General features: G+C 44.0%; 1 protein-coding gene across 13 annotated transcripts in view; it reads left to right on the top strand.

The window, feature by feature from the left end:
• The window catches only part of LOC116091140, a 24,662-nt gene extending 8,113 nt beyond the window's left edge, over window positions 1–16,549 (top strand). For 5 of the 13 annotated variants that reach the window (XR_004118949.1, XR_004118943.1, XR_004118948.1 and 2 more), the window contains 3 exons: window positions 3,159–3,297; window positions 9,740–9,940; window positions 16,384–16,549. Coding sequence is in view for 4 of the 13 variants with exons in the window: in XM_031372216.1 (XP_031228076.1) it covers window positions 9,740–9,940; window positions 16,384–16,407 (225 nt within the window). In the remaining 9 variants the exon portion in view is untranslated. Of the gene's footprint in view, window positions 1–3,158; window positions 3,298–9,739; window positions 9,941–12,922; window positions 12,977–16,383 lie in introns of those variants that run through there. The other 8 variants (XR_004118951.1, XR_004118950.1, XM_031372217.1 and 5 more) reach the window with 4 other exon arrangements.
• Window positions 16,550–17,888: the final 1,339 nt, after the last annotated feature.

Genomic DNA, 17,888 nt, shown 5'->3' with positions numbered 1-17,888 from the left:
CACACACACGCACGCACGCACGCACACACACGCACGCACGCGCACGCGCACACACACACACACGCACGCACGCACGCACGCACACACACACACATACACACACACGCACACACACAATGTTTTCATTATTCACTGATCCACCTGCCAACAGACATTGCTTTAGTTGTGATCAGTGCTACTGTGCACCTAGGTGCACACATTCCTTTGACTTGCTGATTCCTTTGAATGTATGCTGGTGGTGGGATTGCTGGCTCACATGGTATTCTAGTTTTGGTTTTCTTTAATGAACTCCATGCTCTTTTTCCACAATGGCTGTATTAATTTACCCATCCTCCAACATTAGAGGGTCCCTCTTTCTTGCAACTTCACCAATATTACTTTTCATCTCTTTTTGTATAATAGCTGTGCTAATCAACTTTCCATTGCCCAACTCAACTTCCTGTAAGGGGAAGAGATGTGTATTTTGGTTCATTGTTTCAGAGGTGTCAATTCCTGATCACTTGGCCTTGTTGCTTTAGGCCTGTGGCAGAACACAACAGCATGGTAGGAGCCCATGAGAACAAGATCTGTTCATTTCATGGTGCTTCCAGAAAGCAAGGAGAAAGGAAGAGGCTGGGGTCCCAATATCCAGTCCAGACAGGTTTCACAGTGGACTTTCTTTTGTCCTCTAGGTCCCCCTTCCAGGCCTCATAAGCTCCCAGCAGGTTAAAGGCTGGCAGCCAGGCTTCCAGCATATTTGCCTTAGTGACACTTAGATCTAAAACAGAGCACCCCCCGCCCCTTGTTTTTAGAGACAGGGTTTCTCCGTGTAGCCCTGGATGTCCTGAAGACCAGGCTAGCCTTGAACTCAGAGATCTGCCTACCTCTGCCCACCAAGTGTTAGAATTAAAAGTATGCATCATCATCACCCAGCTTGTAATACCCATTTTAACTGAATTGACCACTGTAGTTTTGATGTTTTTCCCTTGTGACTGTGACATTAGCAGTATTCCCATAAGTTTGTTGGCCATTTACATATCTTCTTTTGAGAAATATCTACTCAGATCATTTGCCAATTTTAAATTGTATGATTTGGTTTTATGCCTTTTCTACTGGCTTGTTTGGGTTCCTTACATAGTGTAGATGTTAATCCCTTGGTAAAGGATTAATTTACTAACATTTCTCTCATTTTGTAGGTTGTCCCTTAAGTAAAATTCCCTTTCTTGTGCAGAAGACACACATGGAAACAGCACAATAGGGCCCATTGCCTTGAATAGTAACATAAAAATTTTCAAGCATCTTATAGATCAAGGAAAGCAATTGTCATCCAGAACCTGGAACATTCTAAAAACAGAATATACTTTTATAATTCTTAGAACCTTGGGTAGAAATGATGGACTCTGATACCCTGGAAAGAGTCCCAGTTTAAGGTGTTTCCAAAGCACACAAAACTGCTTCCTGTAAGGATCCCATGACAATGCAAACAAGCTGCACAGGTCTCTTGGCTGCTGGAGGCTGCTAGAGGCCTAACTCATTGTTTGAAAAGGTAGGAAATTAGGAAATAGGGATTAAAGATTGTCTTGTGTTTAATATCTGATCAGCAAATTCCCTTATCAGATTACTCCAGGTCACCAATGACATAAAAACAATAGTATTAAAGCTACCCTGATGCATTGATTCAGAGCTCATGGAACCAAGAAATGTCTCTATTCCTTCATGGCTACCAGTGACACAGACATCATGTGATTGCAGAAATGCAGTGGCCTTGGCAAAAGACAAACAACAACAACAACCATCACCACCACCACCACCACCACCACCCAAACCAGAAACCTAAACTTGAACATGCTCATTCCTCTTGGGAAATTCTGGCAAATCCATTGGTCTTCCCAGTGCACCACCTGTCCAGCTCTTCCTACAGCCTGAATGATCTCTTATATGCATTGCAAGTTCATGGCATGGCATATACCTGTGATCCTAGCTACTCAGGAAGCTGAGGCAGGAAGATCACTTGAGTTTAGGAGTTGAAGACCAGTTTTAGCAGCACAGCAAGAACAAACACCCTTCTAAAAAATGTTGTTCCAACTTTTAAAGCATAAAACAGGAAGATGGGCAGTGTAAAATAAGCCCCCTCATACCCTGTCCCTCAGCCTCCCAGATGCTCCCTCCCAAACCCACAATTAGACTTTAGTGTAGTAGTTCTCAACCTGAGGGTTGGGACCTCTTGGGGGGTTGAGTAGCTGTACAGATAGTTGTGAGCCTTCATCTGGTTGTTGGAATTTGACTTTTAGAACCTCTGCTCGCTCTGGTCGGCCCTGCTCGCTCCAGCCCAAAGATTTATTTATTATTATACATAAGTACACTGTAGCTGATTTCAGACGCACCAGAAGAGGGCATCAAATCTCATTACAGGTGGTGTGAGCCACCATGTGGTTGCTGGGAATTGAACTCAGGACTTTCGGAAGAGCAGTTGGTGCTCTTACCCGCTGAGCCATCTCACCAGCAAAATAACATTGGGAAGTGATTCCGAGGATAATCTTTTTATTTTTTTAAAGATTTATTTAATATATGTAAGTACACTGTAGCTGTCTTCAGACACCCCAGAAGAGGGCATCAGATATCATTACAGGTGGTTGTGAGCCATCATGTGGTTGTTGTGATTTGAATTCAGGACCTTCGGAAGAGCAGTCAGTGCTCTTAACCGCTGAACCATCTCTCCAGCCCCTCAATGAAATAATATTATGATCAGGGGTCACCTCAACATGAGAAAATGTACTAAAGGGTTGCAACATTAGAAAGGTTGAGAACCACTACCTTAGGTTGTCTCTGCAGATGCCACCTGTATTCCCCTGTAGATACATTTTATATGTTACTTAAGCACCTTGGATGATAGACATCGACTGGGAGCCTCTATTACAGATGGAAGCAGGACTTTTCTTCGTGCATGCCCCACTAAGTTCCCAGGTGTTTCAACTCTCTCCAGTTTCCTGGTCTTTGCACCTTCTCATCCCAGAACGTTTTCACTCTATTCTCTAACTACCCGACTCTTCTCCCAGGTCTTCACTTGAGATCTTGGAGAAGTCATGTCTGCATGACATGAGACTCATAACCTTGCTGTTCCCACAGTTGTCTCCCTGCAGATTATACATAGGTGGCTCATTATGTACTCTCTGTTACAGGACAGGAAGCAAGCAGTTTGCCCAATGATCCCAGAAGAGAGCTGCATTTTAAAAACTGCCTTTCCTTTGTGCTCAACCTTCCAGCTGCCTTGAGCAAGCTATTTGAGCAACAGAACCCACCCACCTCCTGCTCCCTTGGGTAATGATCCAGTACAAACAACTGTCTGTTTTGTTTTTTTTAATTCTCACAGAAAAGCTCAAAAGTAGATAGAGTCATTATCTTTCATTAGAAACAAGGGCATGAAGGCTCAGAGAGGAGGTCAGCTTGTCTAAGGACAACAGCCAGCAGGGTCGGGGAGGGGAGTGAATCAAACCCAGATCTGGTTGAAAAGCCTGGGTTGTGTGCTGCTCACTTCTGTCTATACTCTTGGGTCCTAGGCATTGTGTTAGATTATTGTGATAATGCTCTAGGGACTTCTTCCTAACTCCTGCCACCTGGTGGGGAAGCTGAAGGTTCTTAAATGGCCAGTCTCTTTGAATTCTGGTTACTGTTGGGGACTTGGAGATCTGTTAGCCTGCATAGAGGAGTAGCTGTTCCATATCTGTGGGTTGAGAGGCTGCTGATCAATTAACTGGTAAGAGCCATGTGTGCCTCAGCTAGATGGGCCATAGCCTCATGTTCCTGATCAAAGGATGAAGCCCTGGCCCAGGGGTACAGAGTACTGCCAGGAACTCTCTGAGCCAACTCACATGTTAACATGTCCTTGAAGTCTCCCCTCCCTCTTTGATCCCTCACCTGTGGGGCACTGCCAAGGCTGCTCTGGGGCTGGAATGGAACTGCCAAAGCCACCATGCCTGGCTGACATATGGGAGCTGACAGATACGGAAAGGTGTCACTGGGTGTTAAGGCAAGGGTTATCTGTATTGATTTCTTTAATTCCACTCAGAGCCATTTTACAAATGGGCCAACATCAGAGCATAGAAATGAAAGGGTAAGTGTTGAACCCAGGTCTCTGAGGCCCTGTCTGAGCTTTGCAATCTTCTCCCTTCCCAACATCCAAGAAGGGTTTTGACCCTCAGAGAGTGAGACCTCTCAGATTGCCCAGCATATGGTTTTCTTTTTTCTTTTCTTTTCTTTTTTTTTTGGTTTTTTGAGACAGAGTTTCTCTGTATAGCCCTGGATATCCTGGAACTCACTTTGTAGACCAGGCTGGCCTCGAACTCAGAAATCCGCCTGCCTCTGCCTCCCAAGTGCTGGGATTAAAGGCGTGTGCTACCACTGCCCAGCTGTTGCTTCTTATTAAGAGAACAATGGTCTGGGGGCCTGGAGGCCTGTCCTTCTATCCTAGATCAATGACCTTGTATCTGACCTTCATCCCAGCCTGTAGGACTATGAGACAAAGGCAGGTAGATTGGGGTTTCCTTTTCTCTTGCGCCTGCTTCACGTCGTGACCAGTGTCATGAACAGAGGCTTTCTAGGCAGTGCCTCCAGCTTTGCCTCTTTGCCACTTTTCAGCAGAAGCCCCAGGACTAACGCAGCCCGCTGTGCTTTCACCTGAGAGCACTCTGGCCCGAGGCCTCTCTGGTGTCAGCTAACATAAAGGGTCTGGATGTAGCAACTAGCCCCTCCTTATCTCTGATCAGCTGTGAGACCGAAAACCTTACTGCCTGTTTCTGAGCCTCAAGTTTCCTCTTCTGTACCAAGGACTAAGAGTAATCCTTTATTTCCAAGAGGCATGTAGCTCTGTCTACTGGTGGGAATTGTTCTGTGAGCATTTTTAGTGGGATTCCCAGAGAAGCAGAGAGGGAAGAGCTCTGAGCAAGTCATGCATGGACACAGACAGTGCTGAAGCCTGGTGAAGGACCTACCCCCACTCCAGCTTTGCCCAAAGGCAGAGAGTGTGAGGGAGGCTTAGGGTCTCCCAACTCTCCTGAGGAGACCCTCCCTTCCACTAAATCATGAAGGAGCTCCAGGAATGCAGCTTTCAAGTGTTGTCACCTAATCTTGGTAGACTGTCCAGTGACACAGCTGCCTTGAGTCACCCATGCTCCTGTAACCCCAACAAGCTCATTAGTTCACTAAACTAGACTTGGGTGGCATTGTTTCCTTGGTCTGTTTCCAGTTCCCTATTTGGGGTTACTAGACATTTCACATTTCCCCAAGGAAACACACACAACATCAACCCTATTTGGCAGATGAAGAAGCTGAACTTCAGAGAGGGAAGGTCACTTGCTCAGGGTTACACAGTGCGTCAGTGTTAGAGCCAGAATTCAAACCTGTTCAGAGTTTTTGGACCTGTTTGGAAAGGCTGGTGCCTGTGGTGATTAACTGCAGCAAAGAAATGGGGTACAAGGTCAAGAGGCCTCACTTGGAACCTGTTGACCCAGCTTTGCAGCCTGCCCACCCCTTCCTGTAGGCCATCCATTCCCAGCTGTCTACACTCTAGAGCAAAGATTCTCATCCTTTCTAACGACACAACTCTTTAATACAGTTCCTCATATGTGGTGAACACCCCACCATAAAATTATTCCATTGTTACCTCATAACTGTAATTTTGCTACTATTATGAATCATAATATAAATATTTGATTTGCAGGATATCTGATATGTGACCCCAAGAGGCTCATGACCCACAGATTAAGAGCCACTGCTCTTGTGTGGTCACAGCCAAGGATTCAGTGAGGGCCAGAAGCCACAAATCCTAAGGACTCCATCAGCAATGCTCATCCCTACCAGTCCCTGACTGAGCCTCCCTTTGTCTCTTCCAGGGACTGCACTCTGGCAGCCAAAAGAACATTTCTGGGTGCTCCAAGCCCCTCAGCCATATGAGAGCTTGCCTCGTTGACGGTTCAAGCAGTGGAGTTTGTGAATTTGCTGCTGTTCTTTTTTTTTTTTTTTTTTTGGTGGTTTTTTCGAGACAAGGTTTCTCTGTGTAGCCCTTGCTGTCCTGGAACTCACTCCGTAGACTAGGCTGGCCTCAAACTCAGAAATCCGTCTGTCTCTGCCTCATAAGTGCTGGGATTAAAGGCGTGCACCACCACTGCCTGGCTCTGCTGCTGTTCTTAATTTAGGGCTATCATCCACGCATCCCTGTGCAAACATTGGATCTCACAGTTAGGCATCAGTTCAAAGCTTTGTGAGTAGTTGCTTTCAGGTTCCCTGGGACCTCAGGCCTTCTCTCTAAGTTACCAAAGTAGAAATCACGAGGCTGGGAACACTGCTCCACACACATATTGCCCAGACTTCTGGGCTGGTGAACCTCCCCCCAACCCCTATGGAATGATGCTCCAACTTCTTTCCCCACATCAGACCTAGTTCACTGATTCACCAACATGACTGCCTAGCCATAAATGAACACTTGTGGATGTCATCATTCATGCACCTACACAGCTGGGCCACATCTGTTCTTGCACTCCACACCTCCTCTATCTTGGGTACACTATGGTACCAGAGCAGTTAGCTTGGCTACTAGCCAACAGTGACATGTGTTGAGTGAAAGGATGAAACTTGATGAGAGTGGTGGGTGGGGTCACTCTAGGAGGCAACACAGAGGGAAGAAGAGAATCTGGCTTGGATTCTGATCCTGACAGGTTTCATGGGAGGAGGTGGAGGAGCTGAACTGTCTCCGATTTCTGAAGCTCTTGTGCCTGGCCTGGCTGGTGGCCATTGCATCCCCACTGCTGCTCTAGTTCTTCCAGGGCTGGCCTCCAGCTCACATTTCTGCCCTGTGATGTGGGTGCCTCTTCTAGGCTCTGTTCCCAGGTGTTTCTGTCTTATGGCCTAGATTGTTGTCTCTGAGCCACAGCTGGGGGCCAGGTGCTGTGTTCAGCACTTAAAATAACCCCTCAGGACTTCATAGCATGCACAACATTTTAGATGCTGCTACTCCATCCCCATTCTGTTTTGTACCTGGAAAAGACATAGTTTATTCAGAACAGGCAAAGCAGCAGGGCTAGGATGCAGGCTGGCTGACTCCAGTCTATGTTAACTGCTGCCCCATAAATGCTTCTTTGGAAGGGGCTAGGTGCCACTAGGGAAGGGTGGACAGATTGTGCATGACTGTGCAAAAGGGTTACAGAATCCTTTAGATCCAAATTCCATCTCTGCCACAATCACAGCTTGTTTGGCCCTGGGTGTGAACTGCTTCTTCTATAAGTGATGATTTGCTCTGAGGACCATTATCAGGCTGATAATAAACCGGAGACCGGCATATAGCATGTACCCACTGATGGCAGCTGACATGGCTATGGCAAGCTGCCATATATTCATATATTTGCAAAGACAAATGAATAACCAATTGTTTTTAGTTGTGATAACCAATTACTGAACACCTACCATGAATCAGTACCATGAAGTAGAAGTTTCTGGATATGTTATGTGCTGCAGACTCATGTGGTATTTGCTAATGCAGACTCACATTGTGTTTTGCTGAGACAATAACCTGTGGGAGGACAGGTGATGTTTGGAGAGAGTATAAATAGGATTCAATGGACAGTGATGGCATGTTTCATTGGTCTCACACCTTCCTCTTTGTTGATCTTCACTTCGCTGAGAGAGGCACAGCAAGGAATGTCTTCTGGCATCTCCGCTGGTCTTGGTCATTCCTGCTGACTCATGCTGATAAGGCAGAGGCCTGGTGGTTTCTGCTGGATCTTGCCACCATTGCTGATTTGTGTTGGTTATCATGACACTACTGAACTGGACTGCTGGCATCCTGACAAACAGAGATTGGAATCGTCCCAAGAAACTACTTGTAAACAGGTCCACATCCCCTTGTCCTACTTGCCATCTTTTTTCCTGGTTTGTCCTGGCCTTTCTTCCTACAACTCTTGGCTCAGAGGTGCTCCCAACAAAATGAGGTTCCTGTACTCTCATGCTCTCCTTGTGTCTTTGTTACAAGTAGCATTTCTAGGTGGTAATGCTTCCATGGGGCTACAGTTTGTTCTCACAGCTTCAGATAAAAGTTGTATTTAGTGAGGCTATGGATATGTCAACTTATAAGTGGCTCTCTCAATATGTGGCTGCTCTGCTTGGCCAAGTGTGGCCAGTGCGTTTTGTCCCCAGGGTGTGGCTCTTTCTGGTGTACATTAAGATCCACTGTCTTCTAACTGCAGTCCAGTTAGAAAAGAGGAAATGGGAAGAACAGGGTATATTTATGCTTATATCCTACTGGCTAGAACTTTGACACACAGCTATTTCTTGCTGTAAGGGAAGGTGGGAAGTATAGTGTTTTCTTTATAAAACCTGGAATTTCTATTACAGAGAGAGAGAAAGAAGAGGAATCTCAAAACCTGTGACCCATAGCCTCTCTTGGGATTAGCACAGAAGCCCCTGTGTAGTGTACAGTACCCTCACATGTTCATGTTTGTGTGCTTGTCTCTTCCCCTCAGTGTTGTGTGTCTGTCTGTCCTTGTGTTTGTGTAGGACTAACTGACTCTCTTCCTCCTTGAAGGATCCTTCCTGTGGGTAGTGACCTGGGCTTTCAGGGCTTTTGCTGCAGTGGGCACTGGGCTGGCATAGATGGTTTCCCTGCTCTTGCCTCTGCCCAATTAGTTATCTCTCCAGGGAAAGAGCTTCTCAGTTACAGTTTTACAGTGGTAGGGATTGAACCAGGGGTCTCACAAGTGCAAGGCAAGCACTCTACCACTAAACTACATCCTCCAGACAGCTTTTAAACCAAAAGATCATGGCATAGCTCTTCTTACAAGTCCAATGTTTGCAGGTACTCACACATAATAGATAAATGAGCAAATGCATTTTGTGGATCAAATAAACAAGGCTCTAAGATGCAGCTCACCCAGTTTCGCACAACTAACAAGCACATGGGGCGGGGGGGACTCACCTGTCCTATAGTACTTTGCATCCCAGGAGGAGTGACAAAACAGAGGCCACTTGGGCCGTCCATAGGACACTGGATACCCTGGGATGGAAGGTTACCTACAGCTAGGCCCAGCTAAGGTAGCCTACTCTCCACAGATGTGACCAACTATGCCTTGTACCCTTAAAGACCACACAGTTGAAGTGTCAGAGGGTAAGGGGAGGCAGGTCAATCTGGGGCTCAGAAGACTTTCTGATGGGCAGACCTAGTGACAGAGTGACAGGTAATAAGCTCCTACCTTCCAAGGAAGGGAAGCAGAGATAGGGTGTGGCAGATGAGGGCTCTGCCTGACAACCAGAAAGCAGGCCAAGGAGCTATAGCAAGGATCAGAAAAGGTGTCACTGTATACTTTGGGGCTCATGACCTCTGTACTGAGTATGTGGAACCCCAGGAGCTACAGCAGTTTTTGTTTTGATCTAGGGTGTCCATGCACCCTGAGGGTTGGGATAGAGTTTTTCAAGTCTGGAGATAGATCTAGGACTGGCACCTATGACTCCTGTCATTCAAAGTTGCCTTGGCCCTTTATCCCTGCAAGCAGTTTTAGTTCATCCAGTTACAAAAATAAACTGTAAGGACAAAAACGAAAAAAGTAGAAGTGAGTCACAGGACAAAAGAAAATGAATTAGAAAAACATTTGTGATTCATTGCTTTGGGTTTTAACACGTATTAGTTTGGTTCCTAAATACTGTCCCGTAGAAGAACAAAAAAGGATGAGGAAAAAAGGTCACAGGAAAAACCTCAATAGCTTTCAATTGTTTGCAGAGATGCTCAATGTCCTTTGTAATCTGGCTGAGGTCAGTGGCAGCTTTAAAGGCCAGATGGGTGACAGAGTGGGTACGTAAGGTTGAGCTGAGGACAAGAAGAGAATTGAAAGCCACTGTCCACCTTTCCTGTCCTTCTGATATGTTAAACCACAACAAACTACGGCACACCTCTCCCTGGGATGAAAGCACTACAACCCAGGTGAGTTCCCTTGGACCTAGGCAAAAATGCCAGGGAATCCTAGTTCTGGCGCAAGAACTGGAAGGGGAATTCTCTTTTCTTTCCTTTCTTCCTTTTTAAATTTTGTTTTTTCCTTTCTCTTTCTTTTCTTCCTTCCCTTCTTCTACCTTCCTACTTTCTTCTTGTTCTCCTATGGCCAGGCCCTGGTGAGAATGGCAGCCGAGCTGCCCATTAAGAAACTGCAGTCAATAGCCGGGCGGTGGTGGCGCACGCCTTTAATCCCAGCACTTGGGAGGCAGAGGCAGGCGAATTTCTGAGTTCGAGGCCAGCCTGGTCTACAGAGTGAGTTCCAGGACAGCCAGGGCTACACGGAGAAACCCTGTCTCAAAAAAACCAAAAAAAAAAAAAAAAGAAACTGCAGTCAAAACCCTGCGAGGATGGGGGTGATTTCCCAGTCAGTTGGCTGGGCTGCGACCTATATGTTGAGGTGGGTACTGTGAGCTTTCTTCTGCTGGCAGGCTGGGAGGGGAGCCTTGAAAACTGAAAGGTGCTGGGGAGGTTGATAACAGAGAGGAGACAGGGAAGCAGCCTCCAGAAGAGTCTGTGAACTCCTTGGCTCACTGCTGAGCTACATACAAGGAAATCTGACAGGATTAGCACTGTGAACACTCGGCCAAGTCTTACAAGACAGACCACTTCCATACCTCCCACAATGTGTGGGGCAGATCCAAACGGCACAGAAAAGGCTGCCAACCTAACTGCCAATGGAATCAGTGACCACAGAAGGGTTAGCTTGTAGCCTAAGCTAACCAGGCTTTGTTTTCCTACCTGAAAGGAAATACCAACCTTCTTTGTAGAATTTAATAAAGACTGAAGATCTGTAATACAGTATTCAAATGTTCAGGACAGAATCCAAAATCATTCAGCTTTTTATCTTGGTGACACATACCACAAACCTTTAGGGGCTATCTTCTACCAACCAGTACATCCGGAACATAAAGAGATAAGATAATCTCAACATGCAGAGGTTAAGAAAATAGACTGAAAAAAAAAAAAAGTAGACAGGCGCTCACTCCCTCTCAGTCTCAGGTGACATGTAAATGTTGAGGCTGTATGACAAAATGTATTCCAAGCAGTAAGGGTCTATATTTTTATAGAGATAAAATTCCTATGGCATAAAATGAGCCATTAAACCCAGCATTTAGCCCAGTACATATAGCCCAGTATACAGGACAATATAAACCAAACATCTCTGCAGCCACAGTCGGGGTCTACTTCCTATCTCACCCTCCTATCAGACCCTGGCAACATTACTGGACTTCTATTTCTGTCGATTTACCCATTCTGGTCATTTTATATTGGTAAAATCATACACTATGATCTTTTTTTTTTTTTTTTTTGGTTTTTTGAGACAGGGTCTCTGTGTGTAGCCCTGGCTGTCCTGGAACTCACTCTGTAGACCAGGCTGGCCTCGGACTCAGAAATCTGCCTGCCTCTGCCTCCCAAGTGCTGGGATTAAAGGCATGGGCCACCACCACCTGGCATACACTATGATTTTTATAACTATTTTTTGCGGTTACCTGAGTTAGGAAGTAGTCTTGAAATCCCGTGAAGTGAGGCTGGGGATAGTCGGGCAACTTCTTGCCACCCAGAAACAGACCAATATCCCTCATAAATACTGATTCCAAAATTTCTCCACAAAATATCTGGAAAGCAAATCTGAATCCTGCTCTTCCCAACAATCTGGGTTCAATTCCCAGATTGGGTTCAATCCCCCAGAGGGTATAAAGATAAAAATTTAAAAACTGCTCCTATTCTTAAGTTGTAGATTAAAAAAAAAAAAAATCAAGCAGAGGTATTAGACGTTGTTGCATGCTCTGTGTGTCTATTGAGATGACCATGCCATTTCCCCTGATGTACTATCAATGTGGTGTGTCCCCCTGGTGAACTGTGCTCAACCACCCTTTCTGTGAGAAAGTTTCTTGGTCATGTGATAATCCTTTTGACAAGTTGTTGGATTTGCTTTCCAGATATTTTGTGGAGAGATTTTGGAATCTGTGTTTATGAGGGATTCTGGTCTGTTTCTGGGCACTTTCCTATTGTCTTGTTTGGTTATCACTATATTAGTCTCATACAAAGTGCTAGGAATTATTACTAATTCTTTTGTCTATTTGAAAATTATTTTTGCTGAGTTGTAGGAGTTCTTTACATTTTTTGGCTAATGTGCCCTTGTATCAGACTTGATTTGCAAATGTTTTCTCATATTCTATAACTTCAATTTTCTTTTTAGGCTTTAAAAAAAATCATTATGTGTATGGATGATTTGCCTTCATGAATGTCTGTGCACCACCTGTATAATTAGTGGGGGCCAGAAGAAGGTATCAGATCTCTTGGAGTTAGAGTTATGTATGCTGCTATGTGGATGCTGGGAATTGAACCCAGATCCTTGGGAAGAGCAGCCAGTGTTCTTAGCCACTAAGCCAGTGGCTAAGTAGCCAGTAGCCCTTGATTTTCTTTATAAAGTCCTTCACACAAACACTTTAAATCTGTTGTTTGCTTTGTATATGCCTTCTGTTGCTCATGCCTTTGGTGTCAGCCAGTCTGTTCCCCCACCCCCACCCCCATTCAAGTTCATACATTTTTCTGTGTTTTCCAACTTCTTAGTATATCATAGTTTTTGGTCACATGGTACTCTCTCTCTCTCTCTCTATGTATATATACACACACATATATATGTGTACACACACATATAACCTCACTTTTGTCCCCACTATTAATCTGTGAAGTTGGTATCTCCACTTTGCAGAAGAGAAGGCCAAAGGGCCTTGTCTAGACTTGCCTAGAATCTTGAAGCGAAGGGGCAATGCTGAGATTATTGGCAGTCTGCCCTGAGTCCATTCCCACTGCTTCTTAAGAGCTAACTCAGCGCTAACTCTGAGCAGAGCAGAGGAGCAAATGTTTCTCAGCTGGGAATGGTGACTGTTTTTTCTCTCAATCTTTTAGCTGTTTTACAGATTATATTTTACACATGCTGTGATGAAAAAATCTATTTCTTGGGCTGGAGAGATGGCTCAGTGGTTAAGAGCACTGACTGCTGCTCTTCCGAAGGTCCTGAGTTCAATTCCCAGCAACTACATGGTGGCTCACAGCCATCTACAATATGATCTGATGCCCTCTTCTGGGGATGTCCGAAGACAGCTACAGTGTATTTAATATACACATACAGTAAATAAATAAATCTTTAAAAAAAAATCTATTTCTTAAAATCATATGATGGCTGATCATGAGTCTCTTTTTAGAACCCTAAAAGATGGCTCAGTGGGTAAAGATATCTACCACCAAGCCCAATTTGTTAAGTTCAAACTCTGTATCCAGAGGGTGAGAAGAGAACAGACTTCCCAAGTTGTACTTTGACCTTCACATGCATGTCATGGCATGTACATGTATGCATGTGTGTTCATGCACATGTGCACACATGAAGTAATGTAATTCTAAAAGTAAAACATGAAAACTTACATTCTTATATGGGCCATCTGTATGTCTGGACGGATAGCTAAACAAGAATGAGGACTGCAGTTTAGATCTTTAGCATCCATGTGTATGTTGGTGGGCATGGCAGCTTGGCTGTAATCCTAGCACCTGGGAGGCAGATATAGGAGACTCCCAGAGGAAGTGTCCTGCCTCGTAACTAGCCAAATCAGTGATCTGTGTTGAAGTGAGAGATCCCACATCAATAATAGAAGGTAGGAAGTGACTAAGCTAGACACTTGATATCAACCATTATATACAACAGACATTCATTCACAAAAGAAAGTAAAAATGAAGGAAAGAAACAAGATAGAAAATCCAGGAAGCAGCATTTTAAAAGGAATACAATTTGCTTATAGAGCTGATGACAGTTATTTTTAGTTGTCAACTTTGACACAATCTAGAATTACCTGCAAAGACAGCAGTATGGGTGATGGTCTACAACAGTTGGCCTAGTTGAATGTCTGTGGGTAATGAGAGGACCCACCCACTGTGGGTGACACCATTCCAGTGGCAGGCGATCCTGAAGTGTGTGAGAGTGGAGTAAGTGAGCTGAGTGCAAGCATGCACACACTCATTTGCTCTTCTGCTTCTTGACCATGGATGTGGTGTGAATGGTTGTCTCTGGCTCATGCTGTTGTGACTTCCTCACAAGGGTGGACTGCAATCTGGAAATAGGAGCTAAAAGAAACCCTTTCTCCCTTAAACTGCCTCTGTCAGAGTAAGTTTTTAGATTTTAAAATTAACTTTATGTGTATGAGTGCTCCTTCTACATGTATATGTACTTGCCTGGTAATGGGAATTAAATCTAGATCCTCTGCAAGCGCAACCCGTGACCTTAGCTACTGAGCCATCTCTCTAGTCCTTTGTTAGAGTATCTTTGTCACAGCAACAGAAAATCAAACTAAGACACTTGAGATGTTAATAGGCAAATATGTATTTGACCAATTCATCAAAGACTGGCCTCAACATAGAAAGTAAATGGTGTGGCTACCTTTCTTAAGCTAGGAAGAAATATAATTTGCATAGATACTATAATCAGTCATAAAAATATACACCAATATCCAGGGGACACTAAGTTGGAAATATGGTGTTCTTCATTACTATATGCATAAATATTTGGGAACACAAATGTTCTGAGTGGCTAATGAATAAGCTTTGAAATGAAATGTACTATGACCAAATTTATCATAAGATTGTGGACCTGCATATGCAGGTCCACATCTTTGTGCAATAGATGAATTGCTTAGACATTGTACTCCTTATCTGAAAAATGATGGTACCCGTAGGGGTGCCAAAGAGGTTGTTAAGAGCACTGGGTGGTTTTCCAGAGGACTCAGGTTCGATTTTCAGCACTTACAACCATCTGTAACTCCATTTTTTTGGGTATCCAATGGCTTTTTCTGGTCTCTATGGGTTTCAGGCATCATGTGGTGCAGACATTCATGTAGACAGAACATCCACACACATAAACATTTTTAAATGAAAAAAAAAATAGTACCTATGAGTATAGGGTTTGTTAGACCTGTTGTATCAGCTAGATCTGTTTGGATGATGGGAATGCTTTCAGACTTTAAAAGCTGCTAGATCAGCCAAATGCACTGGCACACATTTATAGTCCACCAGCTACTTGGGAGGCTTAAGTGAAGGAACCACTTGAGCCCATGAGTTCAAGACCAGCCTGGGCAACACAGCAAGATCCTGTCTTAAAAATGATAACAGAGGGCTGGAGAGATGGCTCAGCGGTTAAGAGCACTGACCCCTCTTCCGAAGGTCCTGAGTTCAATTCCCAGCAACCACATGGTGGCTCACAACCATCTGTAATGGGATCTGATGCTTCTTCTGGAGTGTCTGAAGACAGCTACAGTGTACTTACATATAATAAATAAATCTTTAAAAAAATGATAATAGAGCTGTTGAGATGTCTCAGCAGGTGAAGGTATTTCTTACTGTAATGCTCAGTGGGTGGCTTTTGATCCATAAGATACATATGGTAGGAGAGAAACAACTCTAGCAAGTTGTCCTCTGATGTACATGTGGATATGCATGCTCATGCCTGCACACACACACCTATATAATAATAAACCAGAAGTGAAAAAACACAAATAGCAACAAACAATAATAACACAGTCATTCTTATCAGCATGAGAGTTAGCTCAAGGCTTCTGAAGGAATTAGTACACTCCTCTGTATGTGGCTAACTTGCTAAGTGGTTCATAATGACAGGAATAATCTAAGAGACCTTTTTGAGAAAAAGGATACCACCTGTTTGTTATAAAAGCTGCAAATTTTGTAGTTGGGAGGATTTGTTCAGTAGGAAAAAGAATCTGGCAGAGAGATTTCTTGGGAGTAACATGACCATCAGTGCTCACCACTGGTCTGAGGCACTCCAGTTAATCAGAGAAGGATGTAGAAATGCAACATTTGTGTCTTAAGGATTGACTGTCTTAGATCCAACCCAATTGCTGGGATTGTGACTCAAGCCTATTGGGGAAATACATTCTCTTCTCTTCACTTCGAGATTCACTACTATAGACTCCAGAAGGATAACTGAGGAACAAATGGACCATTTCTTTATAGTGAACCAGCATGTTAATGTCAGCTGTTTTCCTCATCAGTACAAGTATATCCAATTCCAGCTGTGGACAGCTTGTCGTGAATTTAACTCACATACGATATTCTTGACAAATGTTGTTCATTTCATACCAACCTTTCTGAAGGGAGTAACAGGGAACTGTTCCTTGTTACGTGAATAAGAGCTACACTAGCTGCTATAATCCTATATCTTTGGGTCCTTCTGTTCAAAATCACCTTTTGGGGAAATGCTAGTCAAGTCTCATTTTTCTGTGTATGTAGCATCCCTCTGGTATCTGAAATTGTTGACTGTATCTTCAGGTCAAAACTTCCTTACTTCACTTATTCTGTATTTGTTCCAGAAATATTCTGTATCACAGGACTGATGGTCTGAGGATGGACTGAGATCACGCAGGGGTTCTGCATCACAGGACTGATGGTCTGAGGATGGAATGAGATCACGCAGGGGAAGGAATTAGCTTATCATGAAATGAAGGAAAGAGCACAATAAATGGTTTATTTATTACATTTATTAGCACATGTGAAAGTGCCAGAGGAGTGCAGTTTCACTTACTGAACTGCCCCTTAGCACAGCACACCCTACTGGTACATCTGTGGGAAACATTCTCCACCCACGGCCTGTGGCCTTCACTAGCAGGTCCAAGCTGCCCCACTGCAGCACTGTTTGTACTAACAAGTCCTTCACTATGAGTGCTCCCCCAAATCTAATGTTTAATGGAAAAAGATGAAGACAGGCAGGTAGGCTGTCATTTGTCTATGATTCCAGGGATGACAAGGGCATCAACTTATATAAAGATACAACACTGCTCATTAATTGAAACAATGATTAGAATTTTATACTTGAGAGCTTGCTTATTCTGGCATGAATTTACCATTTTTGAGAATAGACAAAAAAGGAAAAATATGAGCAGAATAAGTAGGTGAAGGCTTTACGTGACACCATGGCTTCCTGACTACACAATGTATTTTAATTTCATAGGTTTGTGAAGATGTGGATAGTTTTGTATCTTAGAGTGGACAGTGGGTATTTCATATTTAGGAAGTCTGAAAGGATAAACAAGAGCTTTGTGGTGAAGAGGAAAATATCTCAGGATATCAAGCAGAAATGAGGTATCTTTTTTTTTTTAAAAAAAAACAATTTTATTTAAAATAAAAATAACAAAGCAATGGTGGCTCATGCCTTTAGTCCCAGCACTTGGGAGGCAGAGGCAGGTGGATTTCTATAAATATGAGGCCACCCCTCTCTACAGCACGAGTTCCAAGACAGCCAAGGCTACACAGGGAAACTCTGTCTTTAAAAGCCAAAAATAGAAGTTGCATGTGGTCCCCTGACCTCCATTGTCTGGCTCTCGGCTTACCCTGTCATCCCCTAGGAGCTTTGGGGGCCCCCAAGACCAAGCAGCTTGGAACCCTGACCACCAATCCCTTGCCAGTGGGGTCCATCAGAGACACAGTCAGCAGTCAAGTCCCTTGACCTTCATTGTATGTTCATGGCTCTCTCTGCCTTCCTGAGGATACAAGAAGATTGAAATAACCCTTTGCACCTTATCAGATCACCATGGATTAAAGCTGGACTTGAAAAACAGAAAGCCTACAAACTCACGGAAACTGAACAACTCTTTACTCAATGACCACTAGGTCAAAGAAGAAATAAAGAAATGAAAGACTTTCTAGAATTCAATAAAAATGAAGGTCCAAGCCAGGCGGTGGTGGTGCCTTCAATCCCAGCACTTGGGAGGTAGAGACAGGCGGATTTCTGAGTTCAAGGCCCGCCTGGTCTACAGAGTGAGTTCCGGGACAGCCAGGGCTATACAGAGAAACCCTGTCTCGAAAAAAACCAAAAACC

Source organism: Mastomys coucha, unplaced genomic scaffold, assembly GCF_008632895.1.
Source record: "Mastomys coucha isolate ucsf_1 unplaced genomic scaffold, UCSF_Mcou_1 pScaffold15, whole genome shotgun sequence".
NCBI classification, from domain to species: Eukaryota; Metazoa; Chordata; class Mammalia; order Rodentia; family Muridae; genus Mastomys; species Mastomys coucha.
This window is presented reverse-complemented; position numbering and strand designations above follow the sequence as displayed.